The sequence below is a fragment of the Lynx canadensis genome, chromosome D3, assembly GCF_007474595.2.
Source record: "Lynx canadensis isolate LIC74 chromosome D3, mLynCan4.pri.v2, whole genome shotgun sequence".
Classification (NCBI taxonomy): domain Eukaryota; kingdom Metazoa; phylum Chordata; class Mammalia; order Carnivora; family Felidae; genus Lynx; species Lynx canadensis.
This window is the reverse complement of record NC_044314.2, coordinates 80,034,258-80,056,452: the sequence shown is the minus strand read 5'-3', so window position 1 is coordinate 80,056,452 and position 22,195 is coordinate 80,034,258. Positions and strand designations below refer to the sequence as shown.

Genomic DNA, 22,195 nt, shown 5'->3' with positions numbered 1-22,195 from the left:
TCTTCTTCTTTTTTTAAAATGTTTATTTTGAGCGGGGAAGGAGCAGAGAGAGAGAGAGAGAGAGAGAGAGAATCCTAAGCAGGCTCCACGCTGTCAGCACAGAACACGAACCGTGAGATCATGACCTGAGCTGAAATCAGGAGTTGGACACTTAATTGACTGAGCCACCCAGGCGCCCCCAAAGTGGTATCTTTTGGTGGGCTTTTCAGCAGGGCTCTGACCACATACTACTTCCACATTCTGCTCTGACGGTACACCCTAACTCCTTCCGAAAGGTGATATGTCACCAAATCAGGGGCTGTCACGTAAGGTCACTGTGGTTCCTCGTACCTGAGCCCTAGGCTTACCTGCGCCTACTGAGCTGAAGCACCGAGACCCATTTGCCTGTGAAAGTTCTTCAATAGGAATGTCAAGGATGGTCACCGAAACGACCGGAACCTGATCTAATGAGGCCAGAAACGTGGTTCAACCTCTAGTGGGCCATCGAGCTGCATATAGTGCCTTTTCATTTTAAGAGGAGGGAGGGGCACTCAGCTGCGACTTATTCGGTGGGCAGTGAGGCGGTGGTGATGAAGGCAGGCAGAAGCCCCGCCCCCAGGGATGAGCTATGGGTGTCCTGGTATCATGACGCTGGTCCATGGACGCGGGCTCAGCCAGTTGGGCCAAGGTTGTTCAGCCATGAGCCCAGGAGGAGTTTTCAGTCTCATAAACTGGAGGTGACAGAGACCCATTCTGCCACCTGGCGTGGTGATGGGGAAGAAGGACGGGTCTCCCCCCCGCCCCCCCACGCACTGCCCTTGGAGCCCCCGGGGGAAGGGGAGCAGCTGGGTGGGGTGCCCGGCCCTGGCCATAGTTACCCAAAGCCGTGTTCCTCTCCACCAGCAGTTCCACCTTCACCAGCTGGTTGACTGGGGGAGCATCTTCCAGCCGCTCCATCAGGGCGTTCACGAGGTCCTCGCGGTTGCCAGGGAAGACGCCCAGGTGGTCCCCAGGCTGGTACTGCAGCTCCTGATTCCCATTGGTGTGGAGACGCACGAAGATCGTTGATCGGCTGGAGGGGAAGTGGAGGAACAGTTGGATAAGGGTCACCAGCTACTGCCTCCTCTCCTTGCTCCTTTGTCTCTTCTTGTGGCTGCAATCCCCCTCCTTCCATTCCGTGAGGCCCCAAGTCCTCTGCCCCCATCATTCCACACCACAGATTTCGGCACCCATGAGCTCCGCATTGCAAATCCAGTGGAAAGTTCCGAGCGCTCCTCTTGGTCATGGAAGACGCACTGGGCATATCTGCTCACTTCCTCCTTCTCAACTCCTTTGTCCTGGATTCTAGCACCCCAGGCTCTCCTGATCTTCTCTCCTTGGCGGCTCCTTCTTGTCTCCCCAAACTCTGGGCATGAGAGTACCTCAGGGTTCAGTCCTCAGATTCCTTGCTTTTCTATCTTCCTTCACCTGCCTTTCTCCAAACCACTTACCGCCATCTGCCCTCTAGTAGAGTTTACATCGTCATGTGGTTTGTGGTCTGGCCCCCTGCCTGCCCCCTGGCCTCCAGGGCAATGCAGATTCTAGACGGCAAGGAATCTGTTTTCTCCACTGCTCTATTCCTGGCAAATAGGACCGTGCGTGGCACATCGTTGGTACTCAAGAAATATTTATTAGTTGAAGAGACCTCAGACTCCCAGGGTTAACCAGCCACCATAACAGACTCTGTTCTCAGTACTAATTGGGGTTCTCCCAGGAACCACTACCCCATTGGAGCCAAGGTAGCTGAGTCCCCATTCTGCGTAAGGCCGGCTCTCCTGGGAATCCCAAGCTCCACCCCTCTTCTGTAAGTGGAGGGTCCCCATATTGTCATGGAAATGAGAAACATAATTGGTCTTTGTTATGTGCAAATCCACCAATGTAAGTTTGAGAGATCTAAGGAGAAAACGCAGAGAGAAATTTATTTATATCTGTCAGGTACTTCTCTTTTGTATTGGTTTTTGAATTTTAAGGGCAGAAGGCGTATGCCACGTGAAGGCTTCAAGAATGAATTCACAGACTACGATCATTCTGGTCCTTTACAAAGTTTTAGTACAGATCCACCTGGAAACTTGGGGGCCCCATCACACTTTGAAAATCAGATTCTTCGTACTCTTTGAGTCTGCATTTCGACCTGCTTTTCTTCGTTGCTAATTGGTTCTCAGTTGATAGAGACCCTTCGTATTCAATGTGAAGTTTCTACATTCTCCACAGAATGTAAATCAACACTTGAATAGATCAATGGGACTTGCTATTTAAAGGAGTCTCTGGCACACCCAAGAAGCCTTTTGTGCTGCAAATAGCCACCATTATTAAAAAGAGTTGTGCTGGCACATTCACTTTTGCAAGTATTTTCTTGAAGCAAGGCACCCCCGTCCTTAGTCTGGTGGGGAAATTTGTGGCTGAAATTGTGAATGGTGCTGTCAGGGTCTGGGGTCCCATTCTCTTTTCCTGGACAGATTTTGCTATCCCTGGGACACTAATCTTGTCAATTATAAGGACTCGCTCGACTGATTCTGCTCTGAGTTCATAGGGATTTCTGGTTCCTGGAGAGCAAAGACATCATCACCTCCTGCCAGTTCCACGATCGGAATTAGCAGAGGCTGAGAGCCAGCAGGGGGCGCTGTGGGGCTGCTCATTTCGGAGCCTCTCGCGCCAACCACAGGAAGCCTTTGAAAGGCCCGCAAATCAATTCCCACTTTCTCCTAGATCATCACGATTTCTTTCAGAAGTATATTTGCCTCCGTTCTGGGCGGTACAAAATAGAAATGCGGAGGACCCGTACTTGCTGAGCTGGCTCACGTTCACAGTCATTTCTCCCAAGTCCTCCTGAACGTGACATAAGGTGGTCAGGCCGCCAAGGGGCAGGAATGGGGAGGCAGCTGGCAGGTTAGCTGGGTGGGCCCAGGCTGTGCCCCAGGCTGGGAATTTAACCCAGGGGACTCTGCAAGCCTCTGATCAGGCATGACTTCCTAAGCCCAGCGCTGAATGGCTGTGTGGCCCCAGGACACCCTGATGGGCTGGTCCTTGAGACTTTGTGGGGGAAGCAGATTTCCCCCCAACCCCTTCCCAGTTGCACTAACCTGGAGACCAGTTGTCTTAAATCTCAGTTGGGGGGGGAGGGGTTTGTAAGAATTGTATAGGATTTTGTAAGCTTTTTTTTTTTTTAAGCTTGGGACACATATGGGCCATTGAGAAGTACAGAGGAAGGGGAGAAAGGGAGGGATGGGAAGGTAGCGGTCATTTGGAGCCTCACCATCCCCTCCTCCAGAGTATCCACTGCTTGTGATTTATATCCACACACAGAAGCATAACACACACGTGTGCTTGGCAGTGGCTCATTGACGGGCTCACAGATGAAACAACAGTCAGCTAACATCCAGCATTAGATGGAAAAAAAAATAGCTACTTTCATTCTTCAGTGTCAAGAGGAAATATTGTAAGTTTCAAGTTTCATTCGCTTAGCAAATTTATACTGAGTGCCGGGCACTGTTCTAGGCACTGGTGAGACAGTGATGGACACACAACAAAGTGTTCTATTCTCATTGAGGAGCAACTTAAAAAGGTCTCAGAGGGGGTTGGTGATGTGGATGGGTGGGTGGTGATGGGCTGGGGGCAGCGGGCCGAGTGACCATCAGATAAGGATGGTCAGGGAGCCCTCTGTGATGTCACATGTCAGCAGAGACCTGAACAAAGAGAAAAAGGCGACATGCAAAGATCTGTTTGGGAAGAGTGTGCATGTGCAAAGGCCCTGGGGTATGAAAAGGTGTGGCACGTTTGAGGAAGGGAAAGAAGGCTGGAGTGTTTGGAGGTGGGAGAAGGAGATCAGAGAGCCGGGCAGAGGCCAGATCACAAAGGCCTCATTATGACCTGTCATGGCAAGAAGTTTGAAGGTCTCCTCAATCCAGTGAGAAGCCACTAAACGGCTTGAAGCAGCAGAGGATTCAATTTACGTTTTTAAAAGATTGGTCTGGCTGCTGTTTGGAAACGTATCTTTGAGAGAAAAGCCAAGACACAAGGACACAAATACCATTGATGAACACGGCTTTGCTCCAGGTGGCAGCTGTAGGTCTGAGACGAAGTTGAAAGCCAAGTCCCATAGGACCAGAGGACCGGCTGTGAGCTGGATGTGCAGTGTAAGGGAGGGGCAGGAGGCAAGATGGACGCTTGAGTTTCTGGGTTAAGCCAAATGTCGATGTTCTCTGTCGAAGCGGGAAAGTTGGAGAGAAGGAATTTCATCCGAGGCGAGACACGAATCGAGAGCTCCCCCACCAGGAACTGTCCGTTGTAATGTCCTGCCACCCTCCACGATGCCTCAGTGCTCAGGACCCCTGCCGCACCTTGGCTCCTGCCAGCCTCTGCCTAGACGCTCCTCCTTTGTCCTCATTTCCTCTCTAAAGCCTACCCTGTGTCTTCCTTCCTCCTTCTGACATCTGGGACTTAAGATCACCCAACCCGATTACCCATTACCACTCCATTATATCTGCTTCTCTATTGTTTGCTAATTGGTGTACCTAAAAAGTGTATCTCCTGGCCAGGCAGTAACCGTGGTCATATTTCTCTTTCGATGAGAAAGAGAAATTGCAGGTCACTTTGCCTGCAATTAAGGGTCTGTGGGGCGGAGAAAGATTTGTGATATCTTGCTCATGGCCTCCTGGCCCCAAAACTGTGACTTTGTGCCAACTTGGGCAGGGGGAAAATGGGAGAGAGTATCATACTTTTTGCCTCAATCATCCTTTTAAAAAAAAAAACCCCAACTTATAAAGCTGGAGATGATAGTAAGCCTGAAAAGAGGCAGTGTTACGGATTGTGCTTCTAAAGACGTAGACACCTGTATACAATCTGATTCCTTTTGTGTTGCTTCATGACTGATTTTAATACTACGTTCCAGGTCCTAACCTTGCTGAAGTATTCTCTCCCTCAGCATAGAGTCGGCTGTCCTTTCCAGAGGTGAGTGGGGGTTATTCTGGGACTCGGTCCAACTTAGCATGCAGAACATTTGCAAAGGACCTTGCTTTTTATGGTTTAGGGAGTAATTTTTGTGATCTGGTTTTTCAGAGCTTGTTGCTAAAGGAAATTTCCAGTGGATTCTCGGTCCCTTCTCCTCTGGGCTACCAAAGTCATCGCTTTCCACAGGGCAGACTGGGAAGTAGGGTGCGTATTTCAGATACAGAGTCCCTCCCTGTATCAGAGATCATTATGCTCCGAATGTAGCATTTAACTAATTATTCAAAGGGATTAATTTCCCAATCCGTTTCTTTCATGCTTGAGGAGCTAAGAGAGAACATGAGAGCTCTGGGGGCTTCATCCTGATGGTAACTTTATCAGAGGTTTGGAGCCCACGTAGAAAGCATGCATACTAAATTTGCAGGTGTTTGATGCTGGGACAGACAAGGAAGAGAAGGGAAACATATGATATGCTGGCTGTTTTGTGCACCTTGTCCTTAATACAACGGCTTTGCAATGCTCTTGAGGTCACATGTGGAGCCATCCAGCATACAGACTTTGGAGTCAGAGAACCGAGTCTGCGTGACCTTGGAAAAGTCACTTGCATTTTCTGATCGCCATTCTTCATGTTTAAAGTGTTGATGATCAGAGGAGCACCTACTTCCTGGGCTGGTCAAAGAGTTCTGGGAGATCCCACACAGAGAGCACTCAACACAGTGCTCGGCACACACAAAGCACTAGCTAACCATCAGCGATCTTTATGGCCACCACTCTCCTTTGACATAAGGAGACGGGGCTCCGAGGCCCTGAGTGACTTTGCCCACGGTCACACAGCTGGTGTGCAGCAGAACCCAGGGCTGTCCAGCTTGCGAGCCTACTCTTTGCACTATGCCATGTGCAAAGAATCAAGATTTCAAAGAGTGTTGTGGGCTGTAACTGGAAAGTGAAAAAAAAAAGTGCCTTTCAATAGGGATCAATGCAAAGGACTTCATTAAGGCCACAAATACTATTTACTCAAGGACAGTGATGGACGGACCTGGCTCCATCACTCTGAAAACACTTGATGTCTAAGAGCAGCAAGGGTGCAAGCTTAATGCGAGAGCAGCGTGGCAATCAGGACAACGCCTGACATCTTGGGCGGCCTCAGGGTGTCCCGCTCAAACGGGGGGGGGGGGGTGGTTATAAGGTTATAAGAGCCTCGGGGCCCGTGGCGGCTCCGACAGGTCCTCCACTGCACTGTGACCAGGTCTGACAACGACATCCCCGGCAGGGCACAGCGTGTCCTTTGACGAAAGCGAAAGGCTCGGGAAACTAGGCCTTAGGAAGAACGACAGGAAGGAATCAAGACCCCAGGAGAGGCTGGTTGGTGGCTTTGGCTCTTAGCGGGTCTCTCATTTGGAAGAACTGAATCTGGTTTGGGTGTCGCTGGAGTATAACCGGGGTCAAAATGAAGTGCTAGGAAGATGCCCTCTGGTCATAGCGAGACTAAGATAATCTCTAACAACCTGCACTTCGAAACACAGTGCGGGCTGTTTTGTGAGGTGACGAACCTCCTGTCGTCCCAGAGGAATTTCAACGGAGTCCGGGTAGCCAGTTTTCAAGACTCCACAGAGAAGAAGGACCCACAAGGAGGAAATGCTCTCTGACCGGGATGCTGGGGTGCGATGCACATTAGCAGTCTGACAAGGGTGCGGTCGACATCAAAAATGCCTCATAAATCCTTCCTGTTTCTGCTTTCCGCGATGGTCGCCACCATCTCCGTTCCTGGACCTTCTAGGTCAGAGCTTGGCAAAGGGAAAGCAGGAAAATGTCGATGCTGCAAGGCAGCAGGGGGGTCTCCGTGGCACTTGGAAGAGTAACGGGGAAGCCAGTCCCCCGAGCCAACCAGGACTCTCCGCCCTGATCGTGGGTGACCCCCGGAGCACAGGGGGGGTAACCCCGAGCCAACTAAAGGTGCTCCTACCTGGATTTAGGGCTCTGAAGGTTTTGGCGGCTGAGGAGTCGAGCGGCCGAGACCCGTTTTTTGTGGACATTGGATAGACCTGCGGGGAGCAAAACAACAGTCTTCCTGAGATGGGGTTAAACTGTGGTCGGTGCAAACCCTCCAGCTTCTACTGACCCTCTCTTCACACTTCCACTGTCCCCCAGAGTGAAGCCAAGAGGTGAAAGAAAAGACTCTGGCGGGGGGGGGGGGGGGGGGCCGGCTGTGGAGAATGCGAAGGAAAAGCAAATCTGGTCGAGCTGAGTTGAGAAGAAGAGGTCAGAGTGACATCCTCCTGCTGGAGGGAGGGACATCCAAGGACACGCCTGGCTGAGCAGGGGTGGGGGGGGGCGCTGGCAGTGGACTTGTTTTGAGAGGACTGCACGAAAGGTAAGCAATGAAACCCACCTCCTCTAAGTGGGTGGAGGTGAGAACTCCTGTCTTTCCTGCCCACCCCCCCCCCCCGTCTTGCGTGCCTCCCCAGGAGCGGGGGGAGAGGTACCTTGTGTAAGTTCCGGAGCTTCGGCCACGTAGGTGAGGCGGAACTTGTTTCTTTTCCAGCTGCGGTCGTTGCTGATGAGGGAGTTGTTTGCCTTCTCAATGTTGACGTCATCTCCCACGCAGAACACATCGCAGGCTGCCTGTGGCACACACAGGGCTTCCAGTGACCTCTTTCAGCCAAGAGGGACTCTCCACCAACAGCTCGAAACCATGACATGAATCCCTCCATCCATCCATCCATCCGCCCATCTGTCCATTCATCCTTCCATCCCTCCGCCTACCCACCCATTCATCCTCCCTCCCTTCCTTCCTCTCTCCCCCTCCTTTCCTTCCTTCCTTCCTTCTACCCTCCCTTCCTCACTCCTCCCTCCCTCCCTTCCTCACTCCTCCCTCCCTCCCTTCCTTCCTTCCATCCATTCATCCACCCATCTGTCCATTCATCCTTCCATCCTTCCGCCTACCCACCCATTCATCCTTCCACCCTTCCTTCCTCCCACCCTCCCTTCCTCCCTTCTTTCCTTCCATCCATCCATCCACCCATCTGTCCATTCATCCTTCCATCCCTCCGCCTACCCACCCATTCATCCTTCCACCCTTCCTTCCTTCCACCCCCCCTTCCTCCCTCCCTCCCTTCCTTCCTCTCTCCCCCTCCTTTCCTTTCTTTTTCCTTCCTTCCTTCCTTCCTTCCTTCCTTCCTTCCTTCCTTCCTCTTTCCCCCCTCTTTTCCTTTCCTTTCCTTTCCTTCCATCCTCCCTTCCTCCCTCCCTTCTTTCCTTCTTTCCTTCCTTCCTTCCTTCTTTCCTTCCTTCCTTCCTCTCCCCCCTCCTTTCCTTTCCCTTCCTTCCTTCCTCCCTCCCTCCCTCCCTTCCTTTCCCTTTCTCCCCTCCTTTCCTTTCCTTTCCTTTCCTTCCCTTCCTTCCTTCCACCCTCCCTCCCTCCTTCCTTCCACCCTCCCTCCCTCCCTTCCTTCCTCTCTCCCCCTCCTTTCCTTCCTTCCTTCCTTCCTTCCTTCCACCCTCCCTTCCTCACTCCTCCCTCCCTCCCTTCCTTCCATCTATTCATCCATCCATCTGTCCATCTCTCCATCTACCCTTCCTTCCTTCCTTCCCTCCTTCCATCTATCTACCCTCCTACCCATCCATCTCTCCATCCCACCACATACCTGCCAGCCAATCATCCATCAATCCATCCACTAATCCATCCAGTATTTTTTGAACGCCTTTGATGTGCTGGACATATCATATTTACTAATAAGTTTAGGATTTAACCTCTACTTAACATGTAACTTCTACGTCATTTATTCCTAAAACCAATATTTGTAGAGACCTAACATTAAAAAAGAAAATAAACACCTTAGAATTTCCCATCCATCTTCCTCTAAAGGTTTAAAAAATTACATTAAAAGCAGAACATACTGAATGTTTGAATACCTGCATATGAAATTTTCTTCCTTTCTTTTCCTTTTTTTTTTTTGCCAAGTTCATAAGTTCTCCGACTTTAGTGGTCCTAAGAATTACTGTTTGGAATTCAGGTTTTTGGAATAAAAGCCACGGATACTTAAAAAGCTTTTAAGGGCAGATTTAACCCTTTTTTGGCCTTGCGTTGATTTTCAGACAATCTAAATGTCCATCAGTTGATGAACGGCTAACCAAAATATGATATATACGTACAGCAAAGTATCATTTGGCCATAAAAAGCAATGAGGTACTAATATATATATTGCGATGTGGACGAACCTTGAAAACATGCTAAGTGAATGAGCTGATTTCAAAAGACCACATATTAAATGATTTCATTCGTATGAAATGTCCAGAACAGGCAGCTCCCCAGAGACAGGAAGTAGATTAGCGGTTGTCAGGACTGAGAGTTTGATGGGAGGGGGGCGGTGATAACCAAAGGGTATAGGGGCTTGTAACAGACCCTGACTCTGGGGCGTTCAATCGAAGTTGGCTGACGAAGTCAAGAACCATAGTTTTCTCAAGGTAAAAAGAGCCGAGTTATCTCAGTTCTCCTCATCTAGGAAGAAATCCAGAAAGAGGCTTATGGACACAGCCTCCCCCATAAATATCCTTCTAGCTCAAGGGCCTCAGTTTCCCCTCTTTCTATCTGCATTTACATGCAGGATGGAAAATGCCAACTGGATGATAGGAAGCTACCTAATCCGCTTTCTCCTGGGGCTGCTGAAGAGAATGCATTCCAGGGTGGAGGAAGGAGCAGGTGACAGGTGGCAGGTCCGTATTCATGGTTTTCCGTTTTTCCCAGGATGGCCAATCGAATCATGCCCCCATGCAGATAGAAGGCCATTATGCATTTCTGCCCCTGTGACCTCATGTCTAGAATAGCCCTGTGCAATACGAGGTTCCATCATGATGGGAATGTTCTGTGCTGTCTCATATAGTAACCAGTAGCTATTTGTGGCTGCTGAAAATATGAAATACACAGCCAAGGAATGAGATTTTAAATTCTATATAATATGTGTATATTAAATAGAGTTTTAAAAATTCTATTTAATATGTGCATATTAAACAGTTACATATTTAATGAAAAATTAAAATTTTATACATCTATTATAGTATATATTTAATTATTTTATGTAATATCAATATATTTCTGCAATTATGCAATATATATTTCTGTCTTCATATATGATATTACATATTATAATTAATCACCTAATTATTTCTATGTACATATATATATGCAAAATTTTTTTAAATGTTTATTCATTTATTTTGAAAGAGAGAGGCGGAGGAGGGGCAGAGAGAGAGGGAGAAAGAGAGAATCCCAAGCAGGATCCACTCTATCAGAGCAGAGCCCAACGTGGGGCTTGATCTCATGACCACGAGATCGTGACCTGAGCCGAAATCAAGAGTCAGATGCTTAAATGACTAAGCCACTCAGGCGCCCCTAGAAATTTTTCACGTAACATAAAATTCATCACTTTCAAATGTACAATTCAGTGGGTTTGAGTGTATTTACAAAGTTGCACAACCACGGTCCCAACCCCCTAGCAACCACTACTCTAATTTCTGTCTGTATGGGTTTGTCTATTGTGGACACTTCATTTAAACGGAATCATAGACCTTCTGTGTCTGGCTTCTTGCACTTAGCATAATGCTTTCAAGGTCCATCCACATTGTAGCAGGTATAAGTTCTTTATACTTTTTATGGCTAAATAATATGTCACTGTAGAGACATACTATATTCACTTGTCCATTCATCCTACTGAATGTGAATTCATTCACATTTACGTTTAAGTAGCACATGGGGCCGGCGGCTCCTGCATTGGTCAGCAAAGATCTAGCTCAAGAGGGATAAGTATGTCAAAGTAGACAAATCGGTGAGATCTGAGTTCCAGGTCGAGGCACAGCCCCCTGGTGTGGCTAACCTACTTTATGGTTTTTTTGTCTACTTGTCTACCAGATGTGAGCGAGGGATGGATTCCTCCCAGCTCTGAAATTCCAAGAGCACAATGTTTTATAGACCAACTCCTTGCCCATGATGCAGGACGTTAGATTCTGGGTGAAGAATGTGTGTTTTAACTCATCTGAGTTGTTTAAAGCTGTATCCTGGCTGGACACACAGTGGGGAAATACCAGAAGTTCTCTCAGGTTTCTTCTATTTCATATGGTGTAGGCACTCTGTCTTTGGAGGTCTCGGGGGTCATGACTTCTCCCCCTGGGTCTCTGGGATCTGGGCAGGTGGTTACCTTGAAGACCTTCTTGGCCCAGGTCCTGAAAGCCTCTTCCTGCCCACAGAGCTCGTCTCCCTCCCTCATCTTCAGGATCCTCTCTCCTCCCAGCTCCTCCAGGAGGGTGTCCACGGCATGTCCAAAGGCGCAGAAATGAGGGTAAGCCCGGGAGCCAAGGCCAAATACGGAGAACCTGCCGAGGAGACAACAGATGGTCTGTGTTAGGGGACTGTGGGGCATGAGGGGCGTCTGGTTTTTTGGACTCCATGTCTCCCTTAAATTCATATATCGAAACCCTAACCCCTAAGATGGCTGTATTTGGAGATGGGGACTTTAAGGTGGTAACTGAGGTTAAATACAGTCATAAGGATGGTCCCTAGTCCAATGGGACTTGTGTCCTTAGAAGAAGAGGAAGAAACACCCAATAGCATTCTCTCACTCTGAATGTGCACAGAGGAAAGTCCATGTGAGGGCACAGCAAGAAGGCAGCCGTCTGCAAACCAGGAAGAGAGGCCTCACCAGAGACCAGTCTTACTGGCACCTTGATCTTGGACTTCCAGCCTCCAGAACTGTGAGCAGATAAATTTCTGTTGTTGAAGCCACCCATTCTGATATTTTGTTACAGTAGCTTGAGCAGACTAACACATCTGGCATCTCCAGAAGCATCTCCATTAGCCCATGGTGGTCAGACAGCCCCAAGCCCACCTGGGTTAGGCCATTTTTTAAAAATCTGGGAGCCCTTGGGGCCTCTTCTCCTCTCCTTCTGGTCTCTGCAAGGTATGACCATCCTCAGGAGAAAATTCCCAATGGTCCTAAGGAGGATGAGCTGGGGATAGCGATGACCCAGAACCATTGGCTGTGTTTTGTGTGCCCCTTTCTAAGCTGGAGAAATTAGTCTATTTTATGGGAGGGCTTGAATTCTACAAGGGACACAAGTAGATTAGTTTTAAGTACACAGGTAATGAAAACCATAACACAGAAGTCCTCAGGGACCTGCATTAACGAGATCAGAAGGCCTTGTCATTAGCATGTCAAATGTTCGCTGTGTGTTGACTAACTGGAATTAAAAACTTTAAAAAACCCACATCAAATGTTGGTGTGTAAACAGGTGCTTCTACAAGGGGATGGAAGATTTATAAAGATGCTGACTCCACCCCTTGCAATGTCTCTGACATTAATTTGCCTCACAAACCCTCTCTGCATAGGTACCACCAAGAAAACGTGGCTGCTTGAATCAGTGGGGGTCAGGTTAATGAGATTTTCCTCTCTGTGAAGGTGGGGTGGCCTTGACTGAGGTATTAGAAGGGGAGGGCTGTGTGTCAGATGGCCGCTCTTGCTAGTTCGCTGTCCAACTGACACTTGGTCCTGGCTGTGGGTCTCGACGTCACTGGGACAGAAGTGACAGGTTCACACAAGTTGGACGAGAACGCGCCACCCCACGTCTTTCCTAGCCTGGAGTTTTCTGCTGGAGACTGTCATCTCAGACAAGCCCAGGCGTGGATCTGTGTGGGCTATTCCATACTGTCTCTGCCTCTGCCTCCCAATCCGTTTGTTTAGAATGAAGGGGTCAGGTTGGCGAAAGATTGAGATGGGGGAAACAGAGAGGAGGAGGGGAATCTGGGAAGGGACTCCCATTCTCTCTGTCGTTGGAGAATGCACTTGACATGGCTCCGGGGGTCTCACGGGTCAGGTGAAGGTTAGCATGGGTTAACATTTGCTTCTTTTAATCCTACATGCATGCTTCCTCTCTGGGCCTCTTCTCCTCTCCTGCCCTTCTTTCCCTGGTTGTAGAGACTTTCTAAAGAAAGTACATGGGATTAGGCAGTGTTTGCCCCCTCAGCCCCCCTCCCCCACCTGCCCGCTCATGCCCTTCCTGGAGGTGGGCTCCTCACCTTTTCCTCCAAGGGTGATGGTGTGACAGGAGAGCTGATAACTAGGAGTGGACTGGTTGGAGGGGGGCCAGGAACTTCTTTCCCAAGCCACGCCCCCCTTAACGTCAGCCCAGTGGAGACTGGAAATTCCCAGCATGAGTAATGGCTTTGTGGTTAAGCCGTTGTTCCTCAAACATGCGATGTTTACGTTCACGACGTCACCATATGTGACCACTGCTGATACTATTATTTACTTATTACCGCTGTTTAGCTTGCTTTGAATTTGTCTTCACCACCTCACCAAAACCACTTGTGTTCACTAGCAGGTGGTTCGGGTAATTCATGCATTAATACGTTTCCCGATGCACCTAAAGACCTGCCTCCCAGTCATCTCCTAGACTCACGTTTCCATTATGACCTTCACCTGGGGGTTTCAAACTTCCCATTTTAAGCCTCCAAACCAGGAATTGGCAAACTTATTAGACATGGGGCCAGAGAGTAAATATTTTTAGGTTTCTAGGCCAAGAAACAAAATCAAAGCTGTTATGTGGATGCCTACATAACAGAGAGAAAACAAATTCCTGCACGTTTTTATTCATGACATAAACATTTAAAAAATTATTAATTACAGTTATTGAGGATGATTTTTTAATAATATGTCTACCTATGAGACTGGGGTTCCTTGTTTGGGGGGGTGGGTGACATTTTGCTTAATTGGGGTTCAACGGTAACGGTTTATATCCTCAAGTGAATTGCCAATGTTCAAGTGCAAAAACCACTCCCAGCTCATGGGTTGTGTAAAAACATACAGTGGTCAGGCTGGATTGGGTCTCCAGGCTACAGCTTGCCAATGCCTGCTCTGAGCCGTGATAGATTCAACAAGAGAAAAACGGGTCCGGCTGTCAACGCACAAAACCGGTGTTTCAATGTCAAACTAAAACAACGCACTGATGTCAAACCCCATAGAAAATAACACCACAGGTGAACCCGGATGTACACTATGCACTTTGTGTGATGATGATGTGTTAGTGTAGGTTCATCAACCGTACCAATGGACCACTCTGGATGGAGACGCTGCTGGTTGGAAGAGGCTGTTTCTGTTGGGGGAGGGGATATATGGGAATTCTCTGTATCTTCCTCTAAGTTTTGCTGTGAACCTAAAACTGCTTGGAAAAAATAAAGTCTATTACAACGTGCTCTACTGGGAATAAGACTTCAATATCCAGGACCCTTCGTGATGTGTACCATCTACTGAGCACTGTCCTGAGCAGGTAGGAAAAGGTTCGGTTAGCAAAGGTCGGAAAGATTTGTGGCCAGGCCCGGATACTCAGTGTGCATCAACCTTGTTTTCACCAACATCTGTGAAACCAGGGATCTGCAGTTTTCTTTCTTTCTTAACGCTCATTGGACCGCATTCCCAACTGTTGAAATATAAAATATCTGCCCGTATCCCATATAAAATGATCTCTTGGTATGTGACCACTGCCCTTTGGTAAACATGGGGTTAGGCCAGTATTTTTTGAATCAGACTGCACATTAGAGTCACTTGGGGAAATTAAACAAAAAAAAAAGGCAATACGTGCCCAATTCTAGACCAATTACATCAGAATCTCTGGAAATGGGGCTTGATTATCAGTATATTGCAAACATCTCCAGATGATTTTGATGTGTGTCCCAGGTTGAGAGCCACTGGGGCATGGCAGGGTGTCTCCAGAAGTTTCTATTAGGTGTAACATATCATTGGGAAGGGCAGCTTACTGAGTAATTTCCAGGGATTAACATCCTTCGGCACAAATGATGTGCTGATGATGGGGCGAGATTAGGGTGATGGGGCTCTGACAGAGTGTGTATAGGAAGGGGTCTGGGTAGTGTGCTTTAATGGGGTGAGGGGAGTCCCCAGAGAGCTAGAGTGCAGCTGGTTATTCAAGAGATGGACAGGAATACAAGGGAGGAACCTTAAGCCCGCTTTGCAACTAAATCCAGTTCCCCAAGATGGCTTCCCCGAGGCCCTTGACCCCTGCTCACCTCACGTTGGCCAGGGGTCCAGCACTCTCAAAGTTGTCTCTGAGGTCTGGCCCGTCGCCTGATGATTTATGGGAGTCAGAATACGAGGAAACACTATTGAATCGGACCTTGTAGCTCCTGCCAAAACAGAAGAGACCCTGTGAGCTCTGGCTTGGAACCTCCTCCTGAGGTCCTGTTTCAAGGACCTTCTGTTGCATGTTGGTTGAGATCATAACACTTCCATGGACTCTTCCAGAATGGATAAACTTACCCACCACTAGAGCTAGCCATCTGCACATGACCCCGCTTGTATTTAAAGAGGTTTCCGACCATACTCAACTCAGGGATCTTGAGAGCCAGACAGCCAAAACGATTTAATTGGCAAAAAAGTCACGAATAGATCAGACCACCCCCTAACCATTAGAGAACGCTTCGTTGCTTCCCAAATTTTAACAAGCACAAGAATCATCTTGGGATGCTGTTAAAGTGCAGATTCTTTTTTTTTTTTAATTCTTTTTAATGTTTATTTATTTTTGAAGAGACAGAGCATGAGCGGGGAAGGGGCAGAGAGGGAGAGGGAGACACAGAATTTGAAGCAGGCTCCAGGCTCTGAGCTGTCAGCACAGAGCCAGATAAGGGACTCGAACCCATGTGCTGTAAGATCATGACCCGAGCCGAAGTCGGACGCTTCACCGACTGAGCCACCCAGGCGCCCCAGAAAGTGCAGATTCTGATTCAGCAGATCTGGGCAGGGCCTAAAGTTCTGCATTCTAACAAGCATCCAAGAGGCACCAATGCTGCCGATCCCCAGACCTCACTTTGAGTAGCCAGGAACTAACTGGTGATGTCCACTCTGGTATCTCTGTGTGGCTATTTAAAAAAAAACTTTTTTTTAATGTTTATTCATTTTTTGAGAGAGAGAGTGGGGGAGGGGCAGAGAGGGAGACACAGAATCCGAAGCAGGTTCTAGGCTCCGCGCTGACAACACAGAGCCCAAGGCGGGGCTCGAACCCACAAACTGTGAGATCATGACCTGAGCCGAAGTCGGACGCTTAAGCAACTGAGCCACCAGGCGCCCGTACATGTGGCTATTTAAAAGTAAAGTTAAATTGAGTCAAAATAAATACAGTTAAAAATTCTGTTCCTCACTTGCACTGGCCACATGTCAAGTGCTCAAGGGCCACGTGTGGCTAGTGGCTACCCTATCGGATGGCACAGACATAGAGCATTTAGAAAGTTTCATTGGATCGTGCTGGACAATTCCCATTCAATACTGTCTCTTCATCAAGTTATGGTCCTTGGATGTTTCAAGGATCTGTCACATTTCCCATTTCAAGTCAATGTGGAAAACGTTCCGCACTGAGACACGGCATAAAAAGAGATTGAATTTCTTATTAAACGATTTTGAAGGGGAAGGAAGATGTCACTGGAACTCAGACGTCAGCACGAGAGGCTCAGGAGCTTTGAGACTTCAAAAAAAGATCCAGTTTCCCCGTTTTCCTCTAAAAGTGGTAAGGTTTGTTCTCAGACAAGGCAAAAACAAAATAAAAACAAAAACAAAATCCCCAGACCAAAAAAACGAAACAGAACAACTCCCCCCAAAACAAGAGACCAAAACCAAAACACAACAGCTTAACAAATATAAGTGCAGAAGACGAAAGAAAAAAAAAAAGACACTGTGCATTCTGGCAGCAGGGTAAGTTCTAAATATATGTAAGTGTATTTTCTGCCCTAAAATAGTCTCACACTGAGTCACTTCTCCAAATAAGTCATGCAACATATCAGGGGGTGGCTGTGTTGTTAATGTGGGAGGGATGGTTGATGGTTGTGGGTTAAAAATAACAGCACATGTATTTGTATGAGGTTTGAGGTTTTTCCAAATGCTTTCCTCTTTGTTTTCATCCTTTGATCCTCTCAACATGTCCCAGAGGTGGTCAGGGCAGAGATGGGTTCTCCCCATTTGGCAGATGAGAAAGACTGAGGTCCAGAGAGGTCAAACGCCTTGCTCAAGCCTGCTTAGTGAGTTAGTGGCACAGCCCGGGTTAGAGGGCAGGTCTCCTTGATACCCAGAGGTGACTTTGGATGCTTGGGCATCGGACATGCGTGCACACGTGCACAATCACACACGCCTTGCACACACACGCCTGCATGCACATATGAACGCGGTATATACATGTGCACGAACGCATGTGCACACATGCACATGTACAGACATGCACACGCACACACATGCACGCACACGTGCACATAATGCATGCCTGCACACATATGCACGCATATGCACACGCACACATATGCATGTGCACACACGCACGCCTGCACACACATGCACGCATGCACACACATACACACATGCACACACGCACTCTACCTCTGCTGGCTGTCACGGGCTGCAGCCAGACCATGGACTTCTGTGTCACCTTGGGGGAGGGGAGGCCCTTTACGGGGAAAGAAACGCAAGGGTTCCGGGTACCTAGAGGGGAGAATGGATGGTGCCCTCTCTCTCCCTGAAGGAGGGGTGAGGGGGAGCCTGTGATGGCCACCTGGGAAAGAAGGGCAGGGAGAGCGAGGACTCAGGTGCTCATGGTCAAAGATGACCGATCACGAGGGACTCAGCTACCCCTTGGATATGGAACGAATGTATGTGAGTTTGACAACAGGTGCTTGGCTAAGAGAAACCCAGGAGAGGTTTTCCGCAGACCGCCGTCTCCAAACACCAGTCAGCTGTGGCGTCTGCTCTGCTCCACGCTGGAGGAGACGCCGTGTTGGCCTAATGGAAAGACAGCTCAACATGCACACGCCATATGTTGTCTACTTTGGGGGGACTTACAGGCTTCGCAAGGGTGGTCATCATTACAGGTATTTGTCACCTTAGGAAATATCTTTAGAACCCAACCTGACATTGGGATGCGATTTCAGCATGAATGTCTTTTGGCTACAGGTTTTTTTGGTTTGTTTCATTTTTGCCTTATGAGGTATCTTATCTACTGAACTCAACCTCTACATTAGCTACAACTCCACCATGAGTGTCTGATGGAAACGTTTTAGGGAAAGGAGCTCACTTTTGCTGTTTTTGAATGTAGGTTTCCAAAGGGGAAAGATAATAAGAATTGGTACTTACATAGGGCTTCTAAGTTTTCATAAGACGCTTATAGCTATTATATCTATTTTCTCCTTTGATTCTTACAAGAAGTTAAGGCAGGTATTTGTATGGACAAGGAAACTGAGACATGGGGCTGTGAAGTTACCAGAGAGGCCAAAATATCAGCCCCAGTGGACTCCAGACACCCACCAGCTAAAATTCATCACAAAGGGGCTTTAGGTCACAAAACCCAGCCAGAACCCAAATGTGAACCCCAGAGGCCAAAAGACAATCTTCAGTTACCCACAGAGTATGTCATGTGACCCTGGAGGGTCATTCACTTACTTCCTTTCCTCCTGCACGGAGTTGGGGTGCCTCATTTCCATCAAAGCACAGCCGAATTTCTGGAAGCCAAGAGAGGAGTAAAATGTGAAGCATGGGTCTATGAACCCAGAATAGGGTAGGGCACTGAGCATCTGGGGTCCTGGCTGGTAAAAGAGGAGCCTGATGCCTCTGGGGGCCAGGATGTTAGAGATGGTTAGGGGTTCAGGCTGGGCAGCAGATGCGTGTGAAAGGGCCAGCTGATAAAAGGGCTACAGTGTGTGGACCCCCAATTCCCAGCACACAAATCCCCATTGTGGCTTTCTCTTTACAAATTTTTTTAAATGTGAAATTTATTGTCAAATTGGTTTCCATACAACACCCAGTGCTCATCCCAACAGGTGCCCTCCTCAGTGCCCATCACCCACTCTCCCCTTCCCTCCCACCCCCCCATCAGCCCTCAGTTTATTCTCATTTTTTGAGTCTCTTATGGTTTGCCTCCCTCCCTCTCTAACTTTTTTTCCCCCTTCCCCTCCCCCATAGTCTTCTGTTAAGTTTCTCAGGATCCACATAAGAGTGAAAACATATGGTATCTGTCTTTCTCTGTATGACTTATTTCACTTAGCATAACACTCTCCAGTTCCATCCATGTTGCTACAAAAGGCCGTATTTCATTCTTTCTCATTGCCAAGTAGTATTGACTTTACTTCTCTCATCTGGAGCAGGGGATGCCAAGCTCTTCATTGGAGCATCCATTCCAAAAGAAGTCGCTCACTAAGGCGACAGCATTGTCACTAAAGATTGGCTCATCAGTGGGCACCAATAGGCTGAGGTCTTGGAATTGTCCCAAATCGTTGTGAACTTGGATCCAAATCCAAGTCATGGGCTTTGAGGCTCTGGGAGGATTTGCTAACTGAACGGCAGGTGTAAGTGAGGCCCCTCCTTCTTCCCCCTGATGGGGAACATGCTAGAACAGGTGAAAGCTCGTCTTACCTCCCCATTCTCTGGGGGGTCGCCATTGCCAAAAGTGCTGGTAACCACTAGGACCAGAGTTTCATGTTCCAGGTGTACAATGTCATATTCTTCCATGGACATCACCTAGGTGGGTGAGGGGGAAGGGATGGTGGGGGGAGAGGAAGTGAGGTGGTGACAAGGAGAAGAGGTAAGAGAGAACAAAAAGTGAAGGAGAAGAAGAGAGAGGAAAAAGAGGAGTCATCTTGAGCCATCTCCCTTGGAAGAAGAACCAACAGTTCTGGGTGTCACTATTCAATGGGCTCAAGTGGGTAGCACTAAAAGCTTTTTGGTAGTGTGGGACCTTTCTAAAGTCACAGTGGCCTGAAGGACCACAAAGAACCTGGGGCAATGGTGGAAGGGGTTGGCCGCTAATAGAGACAGATCTTGATTGAGATCGTTGGGCTTCTTATAACCGACTGATCCGGGAATCTTCTTGACCACTTTTAGGCTGGGAATGGCCCAGCTGGATCTGACCAGGTCTGCTCAGTCTCCTTGCTAATCCTCCCTCCAGCAGTATGGGGCCTGGGCCAAGTAAGTCCGAGATCCCTGCCTTAAGGAAGATTATTGCCCTCTATCTTAGCATCTCTTGGGCCACATTTCTCCAAGTAGGTTCTAGGGAACCCCAGACTTCCGAGAGGCTCCTTGAAAATAAGTGAGCCATGCACAAACATGTTTATATTCTATCCCCTTCTCATTGGGAGATTAGAATACAGCTGACCTAAAACACGTGGGTTTGAATTGTGTGTGTCCACTTATACGTGGATTTTTTCCAATAAATACAGTACTGTCAATGCATTTTCTCTTCCTTATGGTTTTTTAATAATATTTTCCTTTCTCCAGCTTACTTCATTGTAAGAATATGGTAATGATACATGTAACATGCAAAACATGTCAATCAACTGTTCATGTTATCAGTAAGGCTTCTGGTCAACAATAGGCTATTGGTAGTTAAGTTTTTGGGAGTCAAAAGATGCATGTGGATTTTCAGTGCCCCTAACCCCGATGTTTTTCAAGGGTCAGCTGTACAGACTTGCAAATTCAAGCCTCCAAGAAGTCATTCAGCAAAGAAACCCACTGAACTGTGTTTAATGCAGAGCTTCCCAAGCTGACCCCAGAATGTTTTTTTTTTTTCATAAACCCTCTAAGATTTTGCTCTGAGATGGGGTTTCAATTTGTGGACTCCTAGACTCCTAGAAGGTCATGGGAAGAGAGGACATCAAAGTCCCCCGAAATTTAGGTGGATGTGCATATGTGTGTTGATGGCTACCTCGGGATGTGCTATCATCCATTCTCAAAGGTTCTTCTCTGTTGACTCCACTCTCTCCCCTTCCAACTATACGTACCACGGGGGCCAGGGAGCTGGCGCTTCCCCCTACTCACCTTGGCATCAAAGGCATGTTTGAAGATCTCACACAAGGTTTTAGCATAGGCCTGCGACTTGCCCGTCTCTGTGGCATAAAGGATGGTCGCCTTGACCCTCTTGGCCATTGCCTGCCCCATAAGCTTGGCTGAGAACTTGACGGCTCTGGAGAGAAAAGAATGGAGAGGAAAATGGGAAATGTAGAAAAAAGGGAAGATGCTAGGCTGGGACTTTGGGGCCAGAACCATGATCCTCGAAATGTAATGAGAGAGAACTTACTCTCTTGATCTCTGATGGTTTTAGGGACACTAGAAGCCCAAGTTTAAAACCATAGTTGGTTTTGTTAGTTTGTTGCTTGGTTGTCCAAACCTAGTCTTGAGAACCTTGGTTTGCCAAGCATTGCCCCCAAAGACAATCATTCATTCATTCATTCATTCATTTGTTCATTAATTAAACATTTGTTGAGTGCAGAACATCTGCTAGGTATAGTTATAGGAGCTAAGGAACATAAAAAAGTAGGTGTCACGGGGCTTACATTTGTGTGTGTGTGAAAGAGAGAAAGAGAGAGAGAGTAAGAGAGAGAAAGAATCACTAATAAATCAATTTGTGTGTGTGTGTGTGTGTGTGTGTGAAAGAGAGAAAGAAAGAGAGAGAGAGTGAGAGAGAGAAAGAATCACTAATAAATCACCAGGCATTGAATTAGAAGGAAATTTAGAGGTTTATAGATCCACAAAGGAAGGACTAGTCTGGTTTAGTCAGGCTTGCATATTCAGAGTCTCGCACAGAGTCTGATATCTAATAGGTGCTAAATAAATATCAAAAGAAGGGATGATTTTTAAAGATGCTGCTACCACCGGAGCCCTGGGGAGTTGAAATATCAAGTCAAGGCTCTTTCTTGCTAAATGGAGAATTCAGAGCCAGTGTTCCTTTCTTCCCATCTACCAGGGCACCGGGGGTGGCAGACAGGCAGTGGCTCGGGAATGGCTGGGCTCACCTTCTGAGCCAGCATCCCGGCTCTATTAGGAACCTCAGAGTAGACAAATCACTAATTACCCCCACCTGGGGATTATTGATGGTAAATTCATCATTTTTTTAGAATCAGGGAAACCACCCACATTGCAGGAGCATTCTGAGCCAAGGGGGAGAAACAGAAAAGAATAAAAGGTGCCTGGAGGATTCCCTTTGAAAGACTGGAGCATAAAAAAGCATCTATAATTAACTCCCATTGTTTCTACCCCTCACTTAATAGTGCAATTAATGTTTTAGATTTCTTCCTCCCTTCTTCTCCCAGAAACAGTTGAACCGAACTGAAGCCAAAGGCTGCTCTCCCTGAGAATATCTGTGATTCTCTTGTTAGGAAAGAATGGCTGCTGATGTGTTCTCTTTTGGCTGGGAGATGGGGTTAGGT

The 22,195-nt window shown here is 47.8% G+C and overlaps 1 protein-coding gene across 1 annotated transcript in view; it reads right to left on the bottom strand.

Annotated features, from left to right (window-relative positions):
* Positions 1–22,195, bottom strand: part of NOS1 (nitric oxide synthase 1) — a 90,880-nt gene that overhangs the window by 17,064 nt on the left and 51,621 nt on the right. Inside the window, 8 exon segments of the mRNA XM_032595421.1 lie at positions 858–1,051; positions 6,926–7,004; positions 7,446–7,584; positions 11,154–11,328; positions 15,032–15,148; positions 18,438–18,496; positions 19,407–19,511; positions 20,808–20,952. Coding sequence (XP_032451312.1) covers positions 858–1,051; positions 6,926–7,004; positions 7,446–7,584; positions 11,154–11,328; positions 15,032–15,148; positions 18,438–18,496; positions 19,407–19,511; positions 20,808–20,952 — 1,013 coding nt within the window.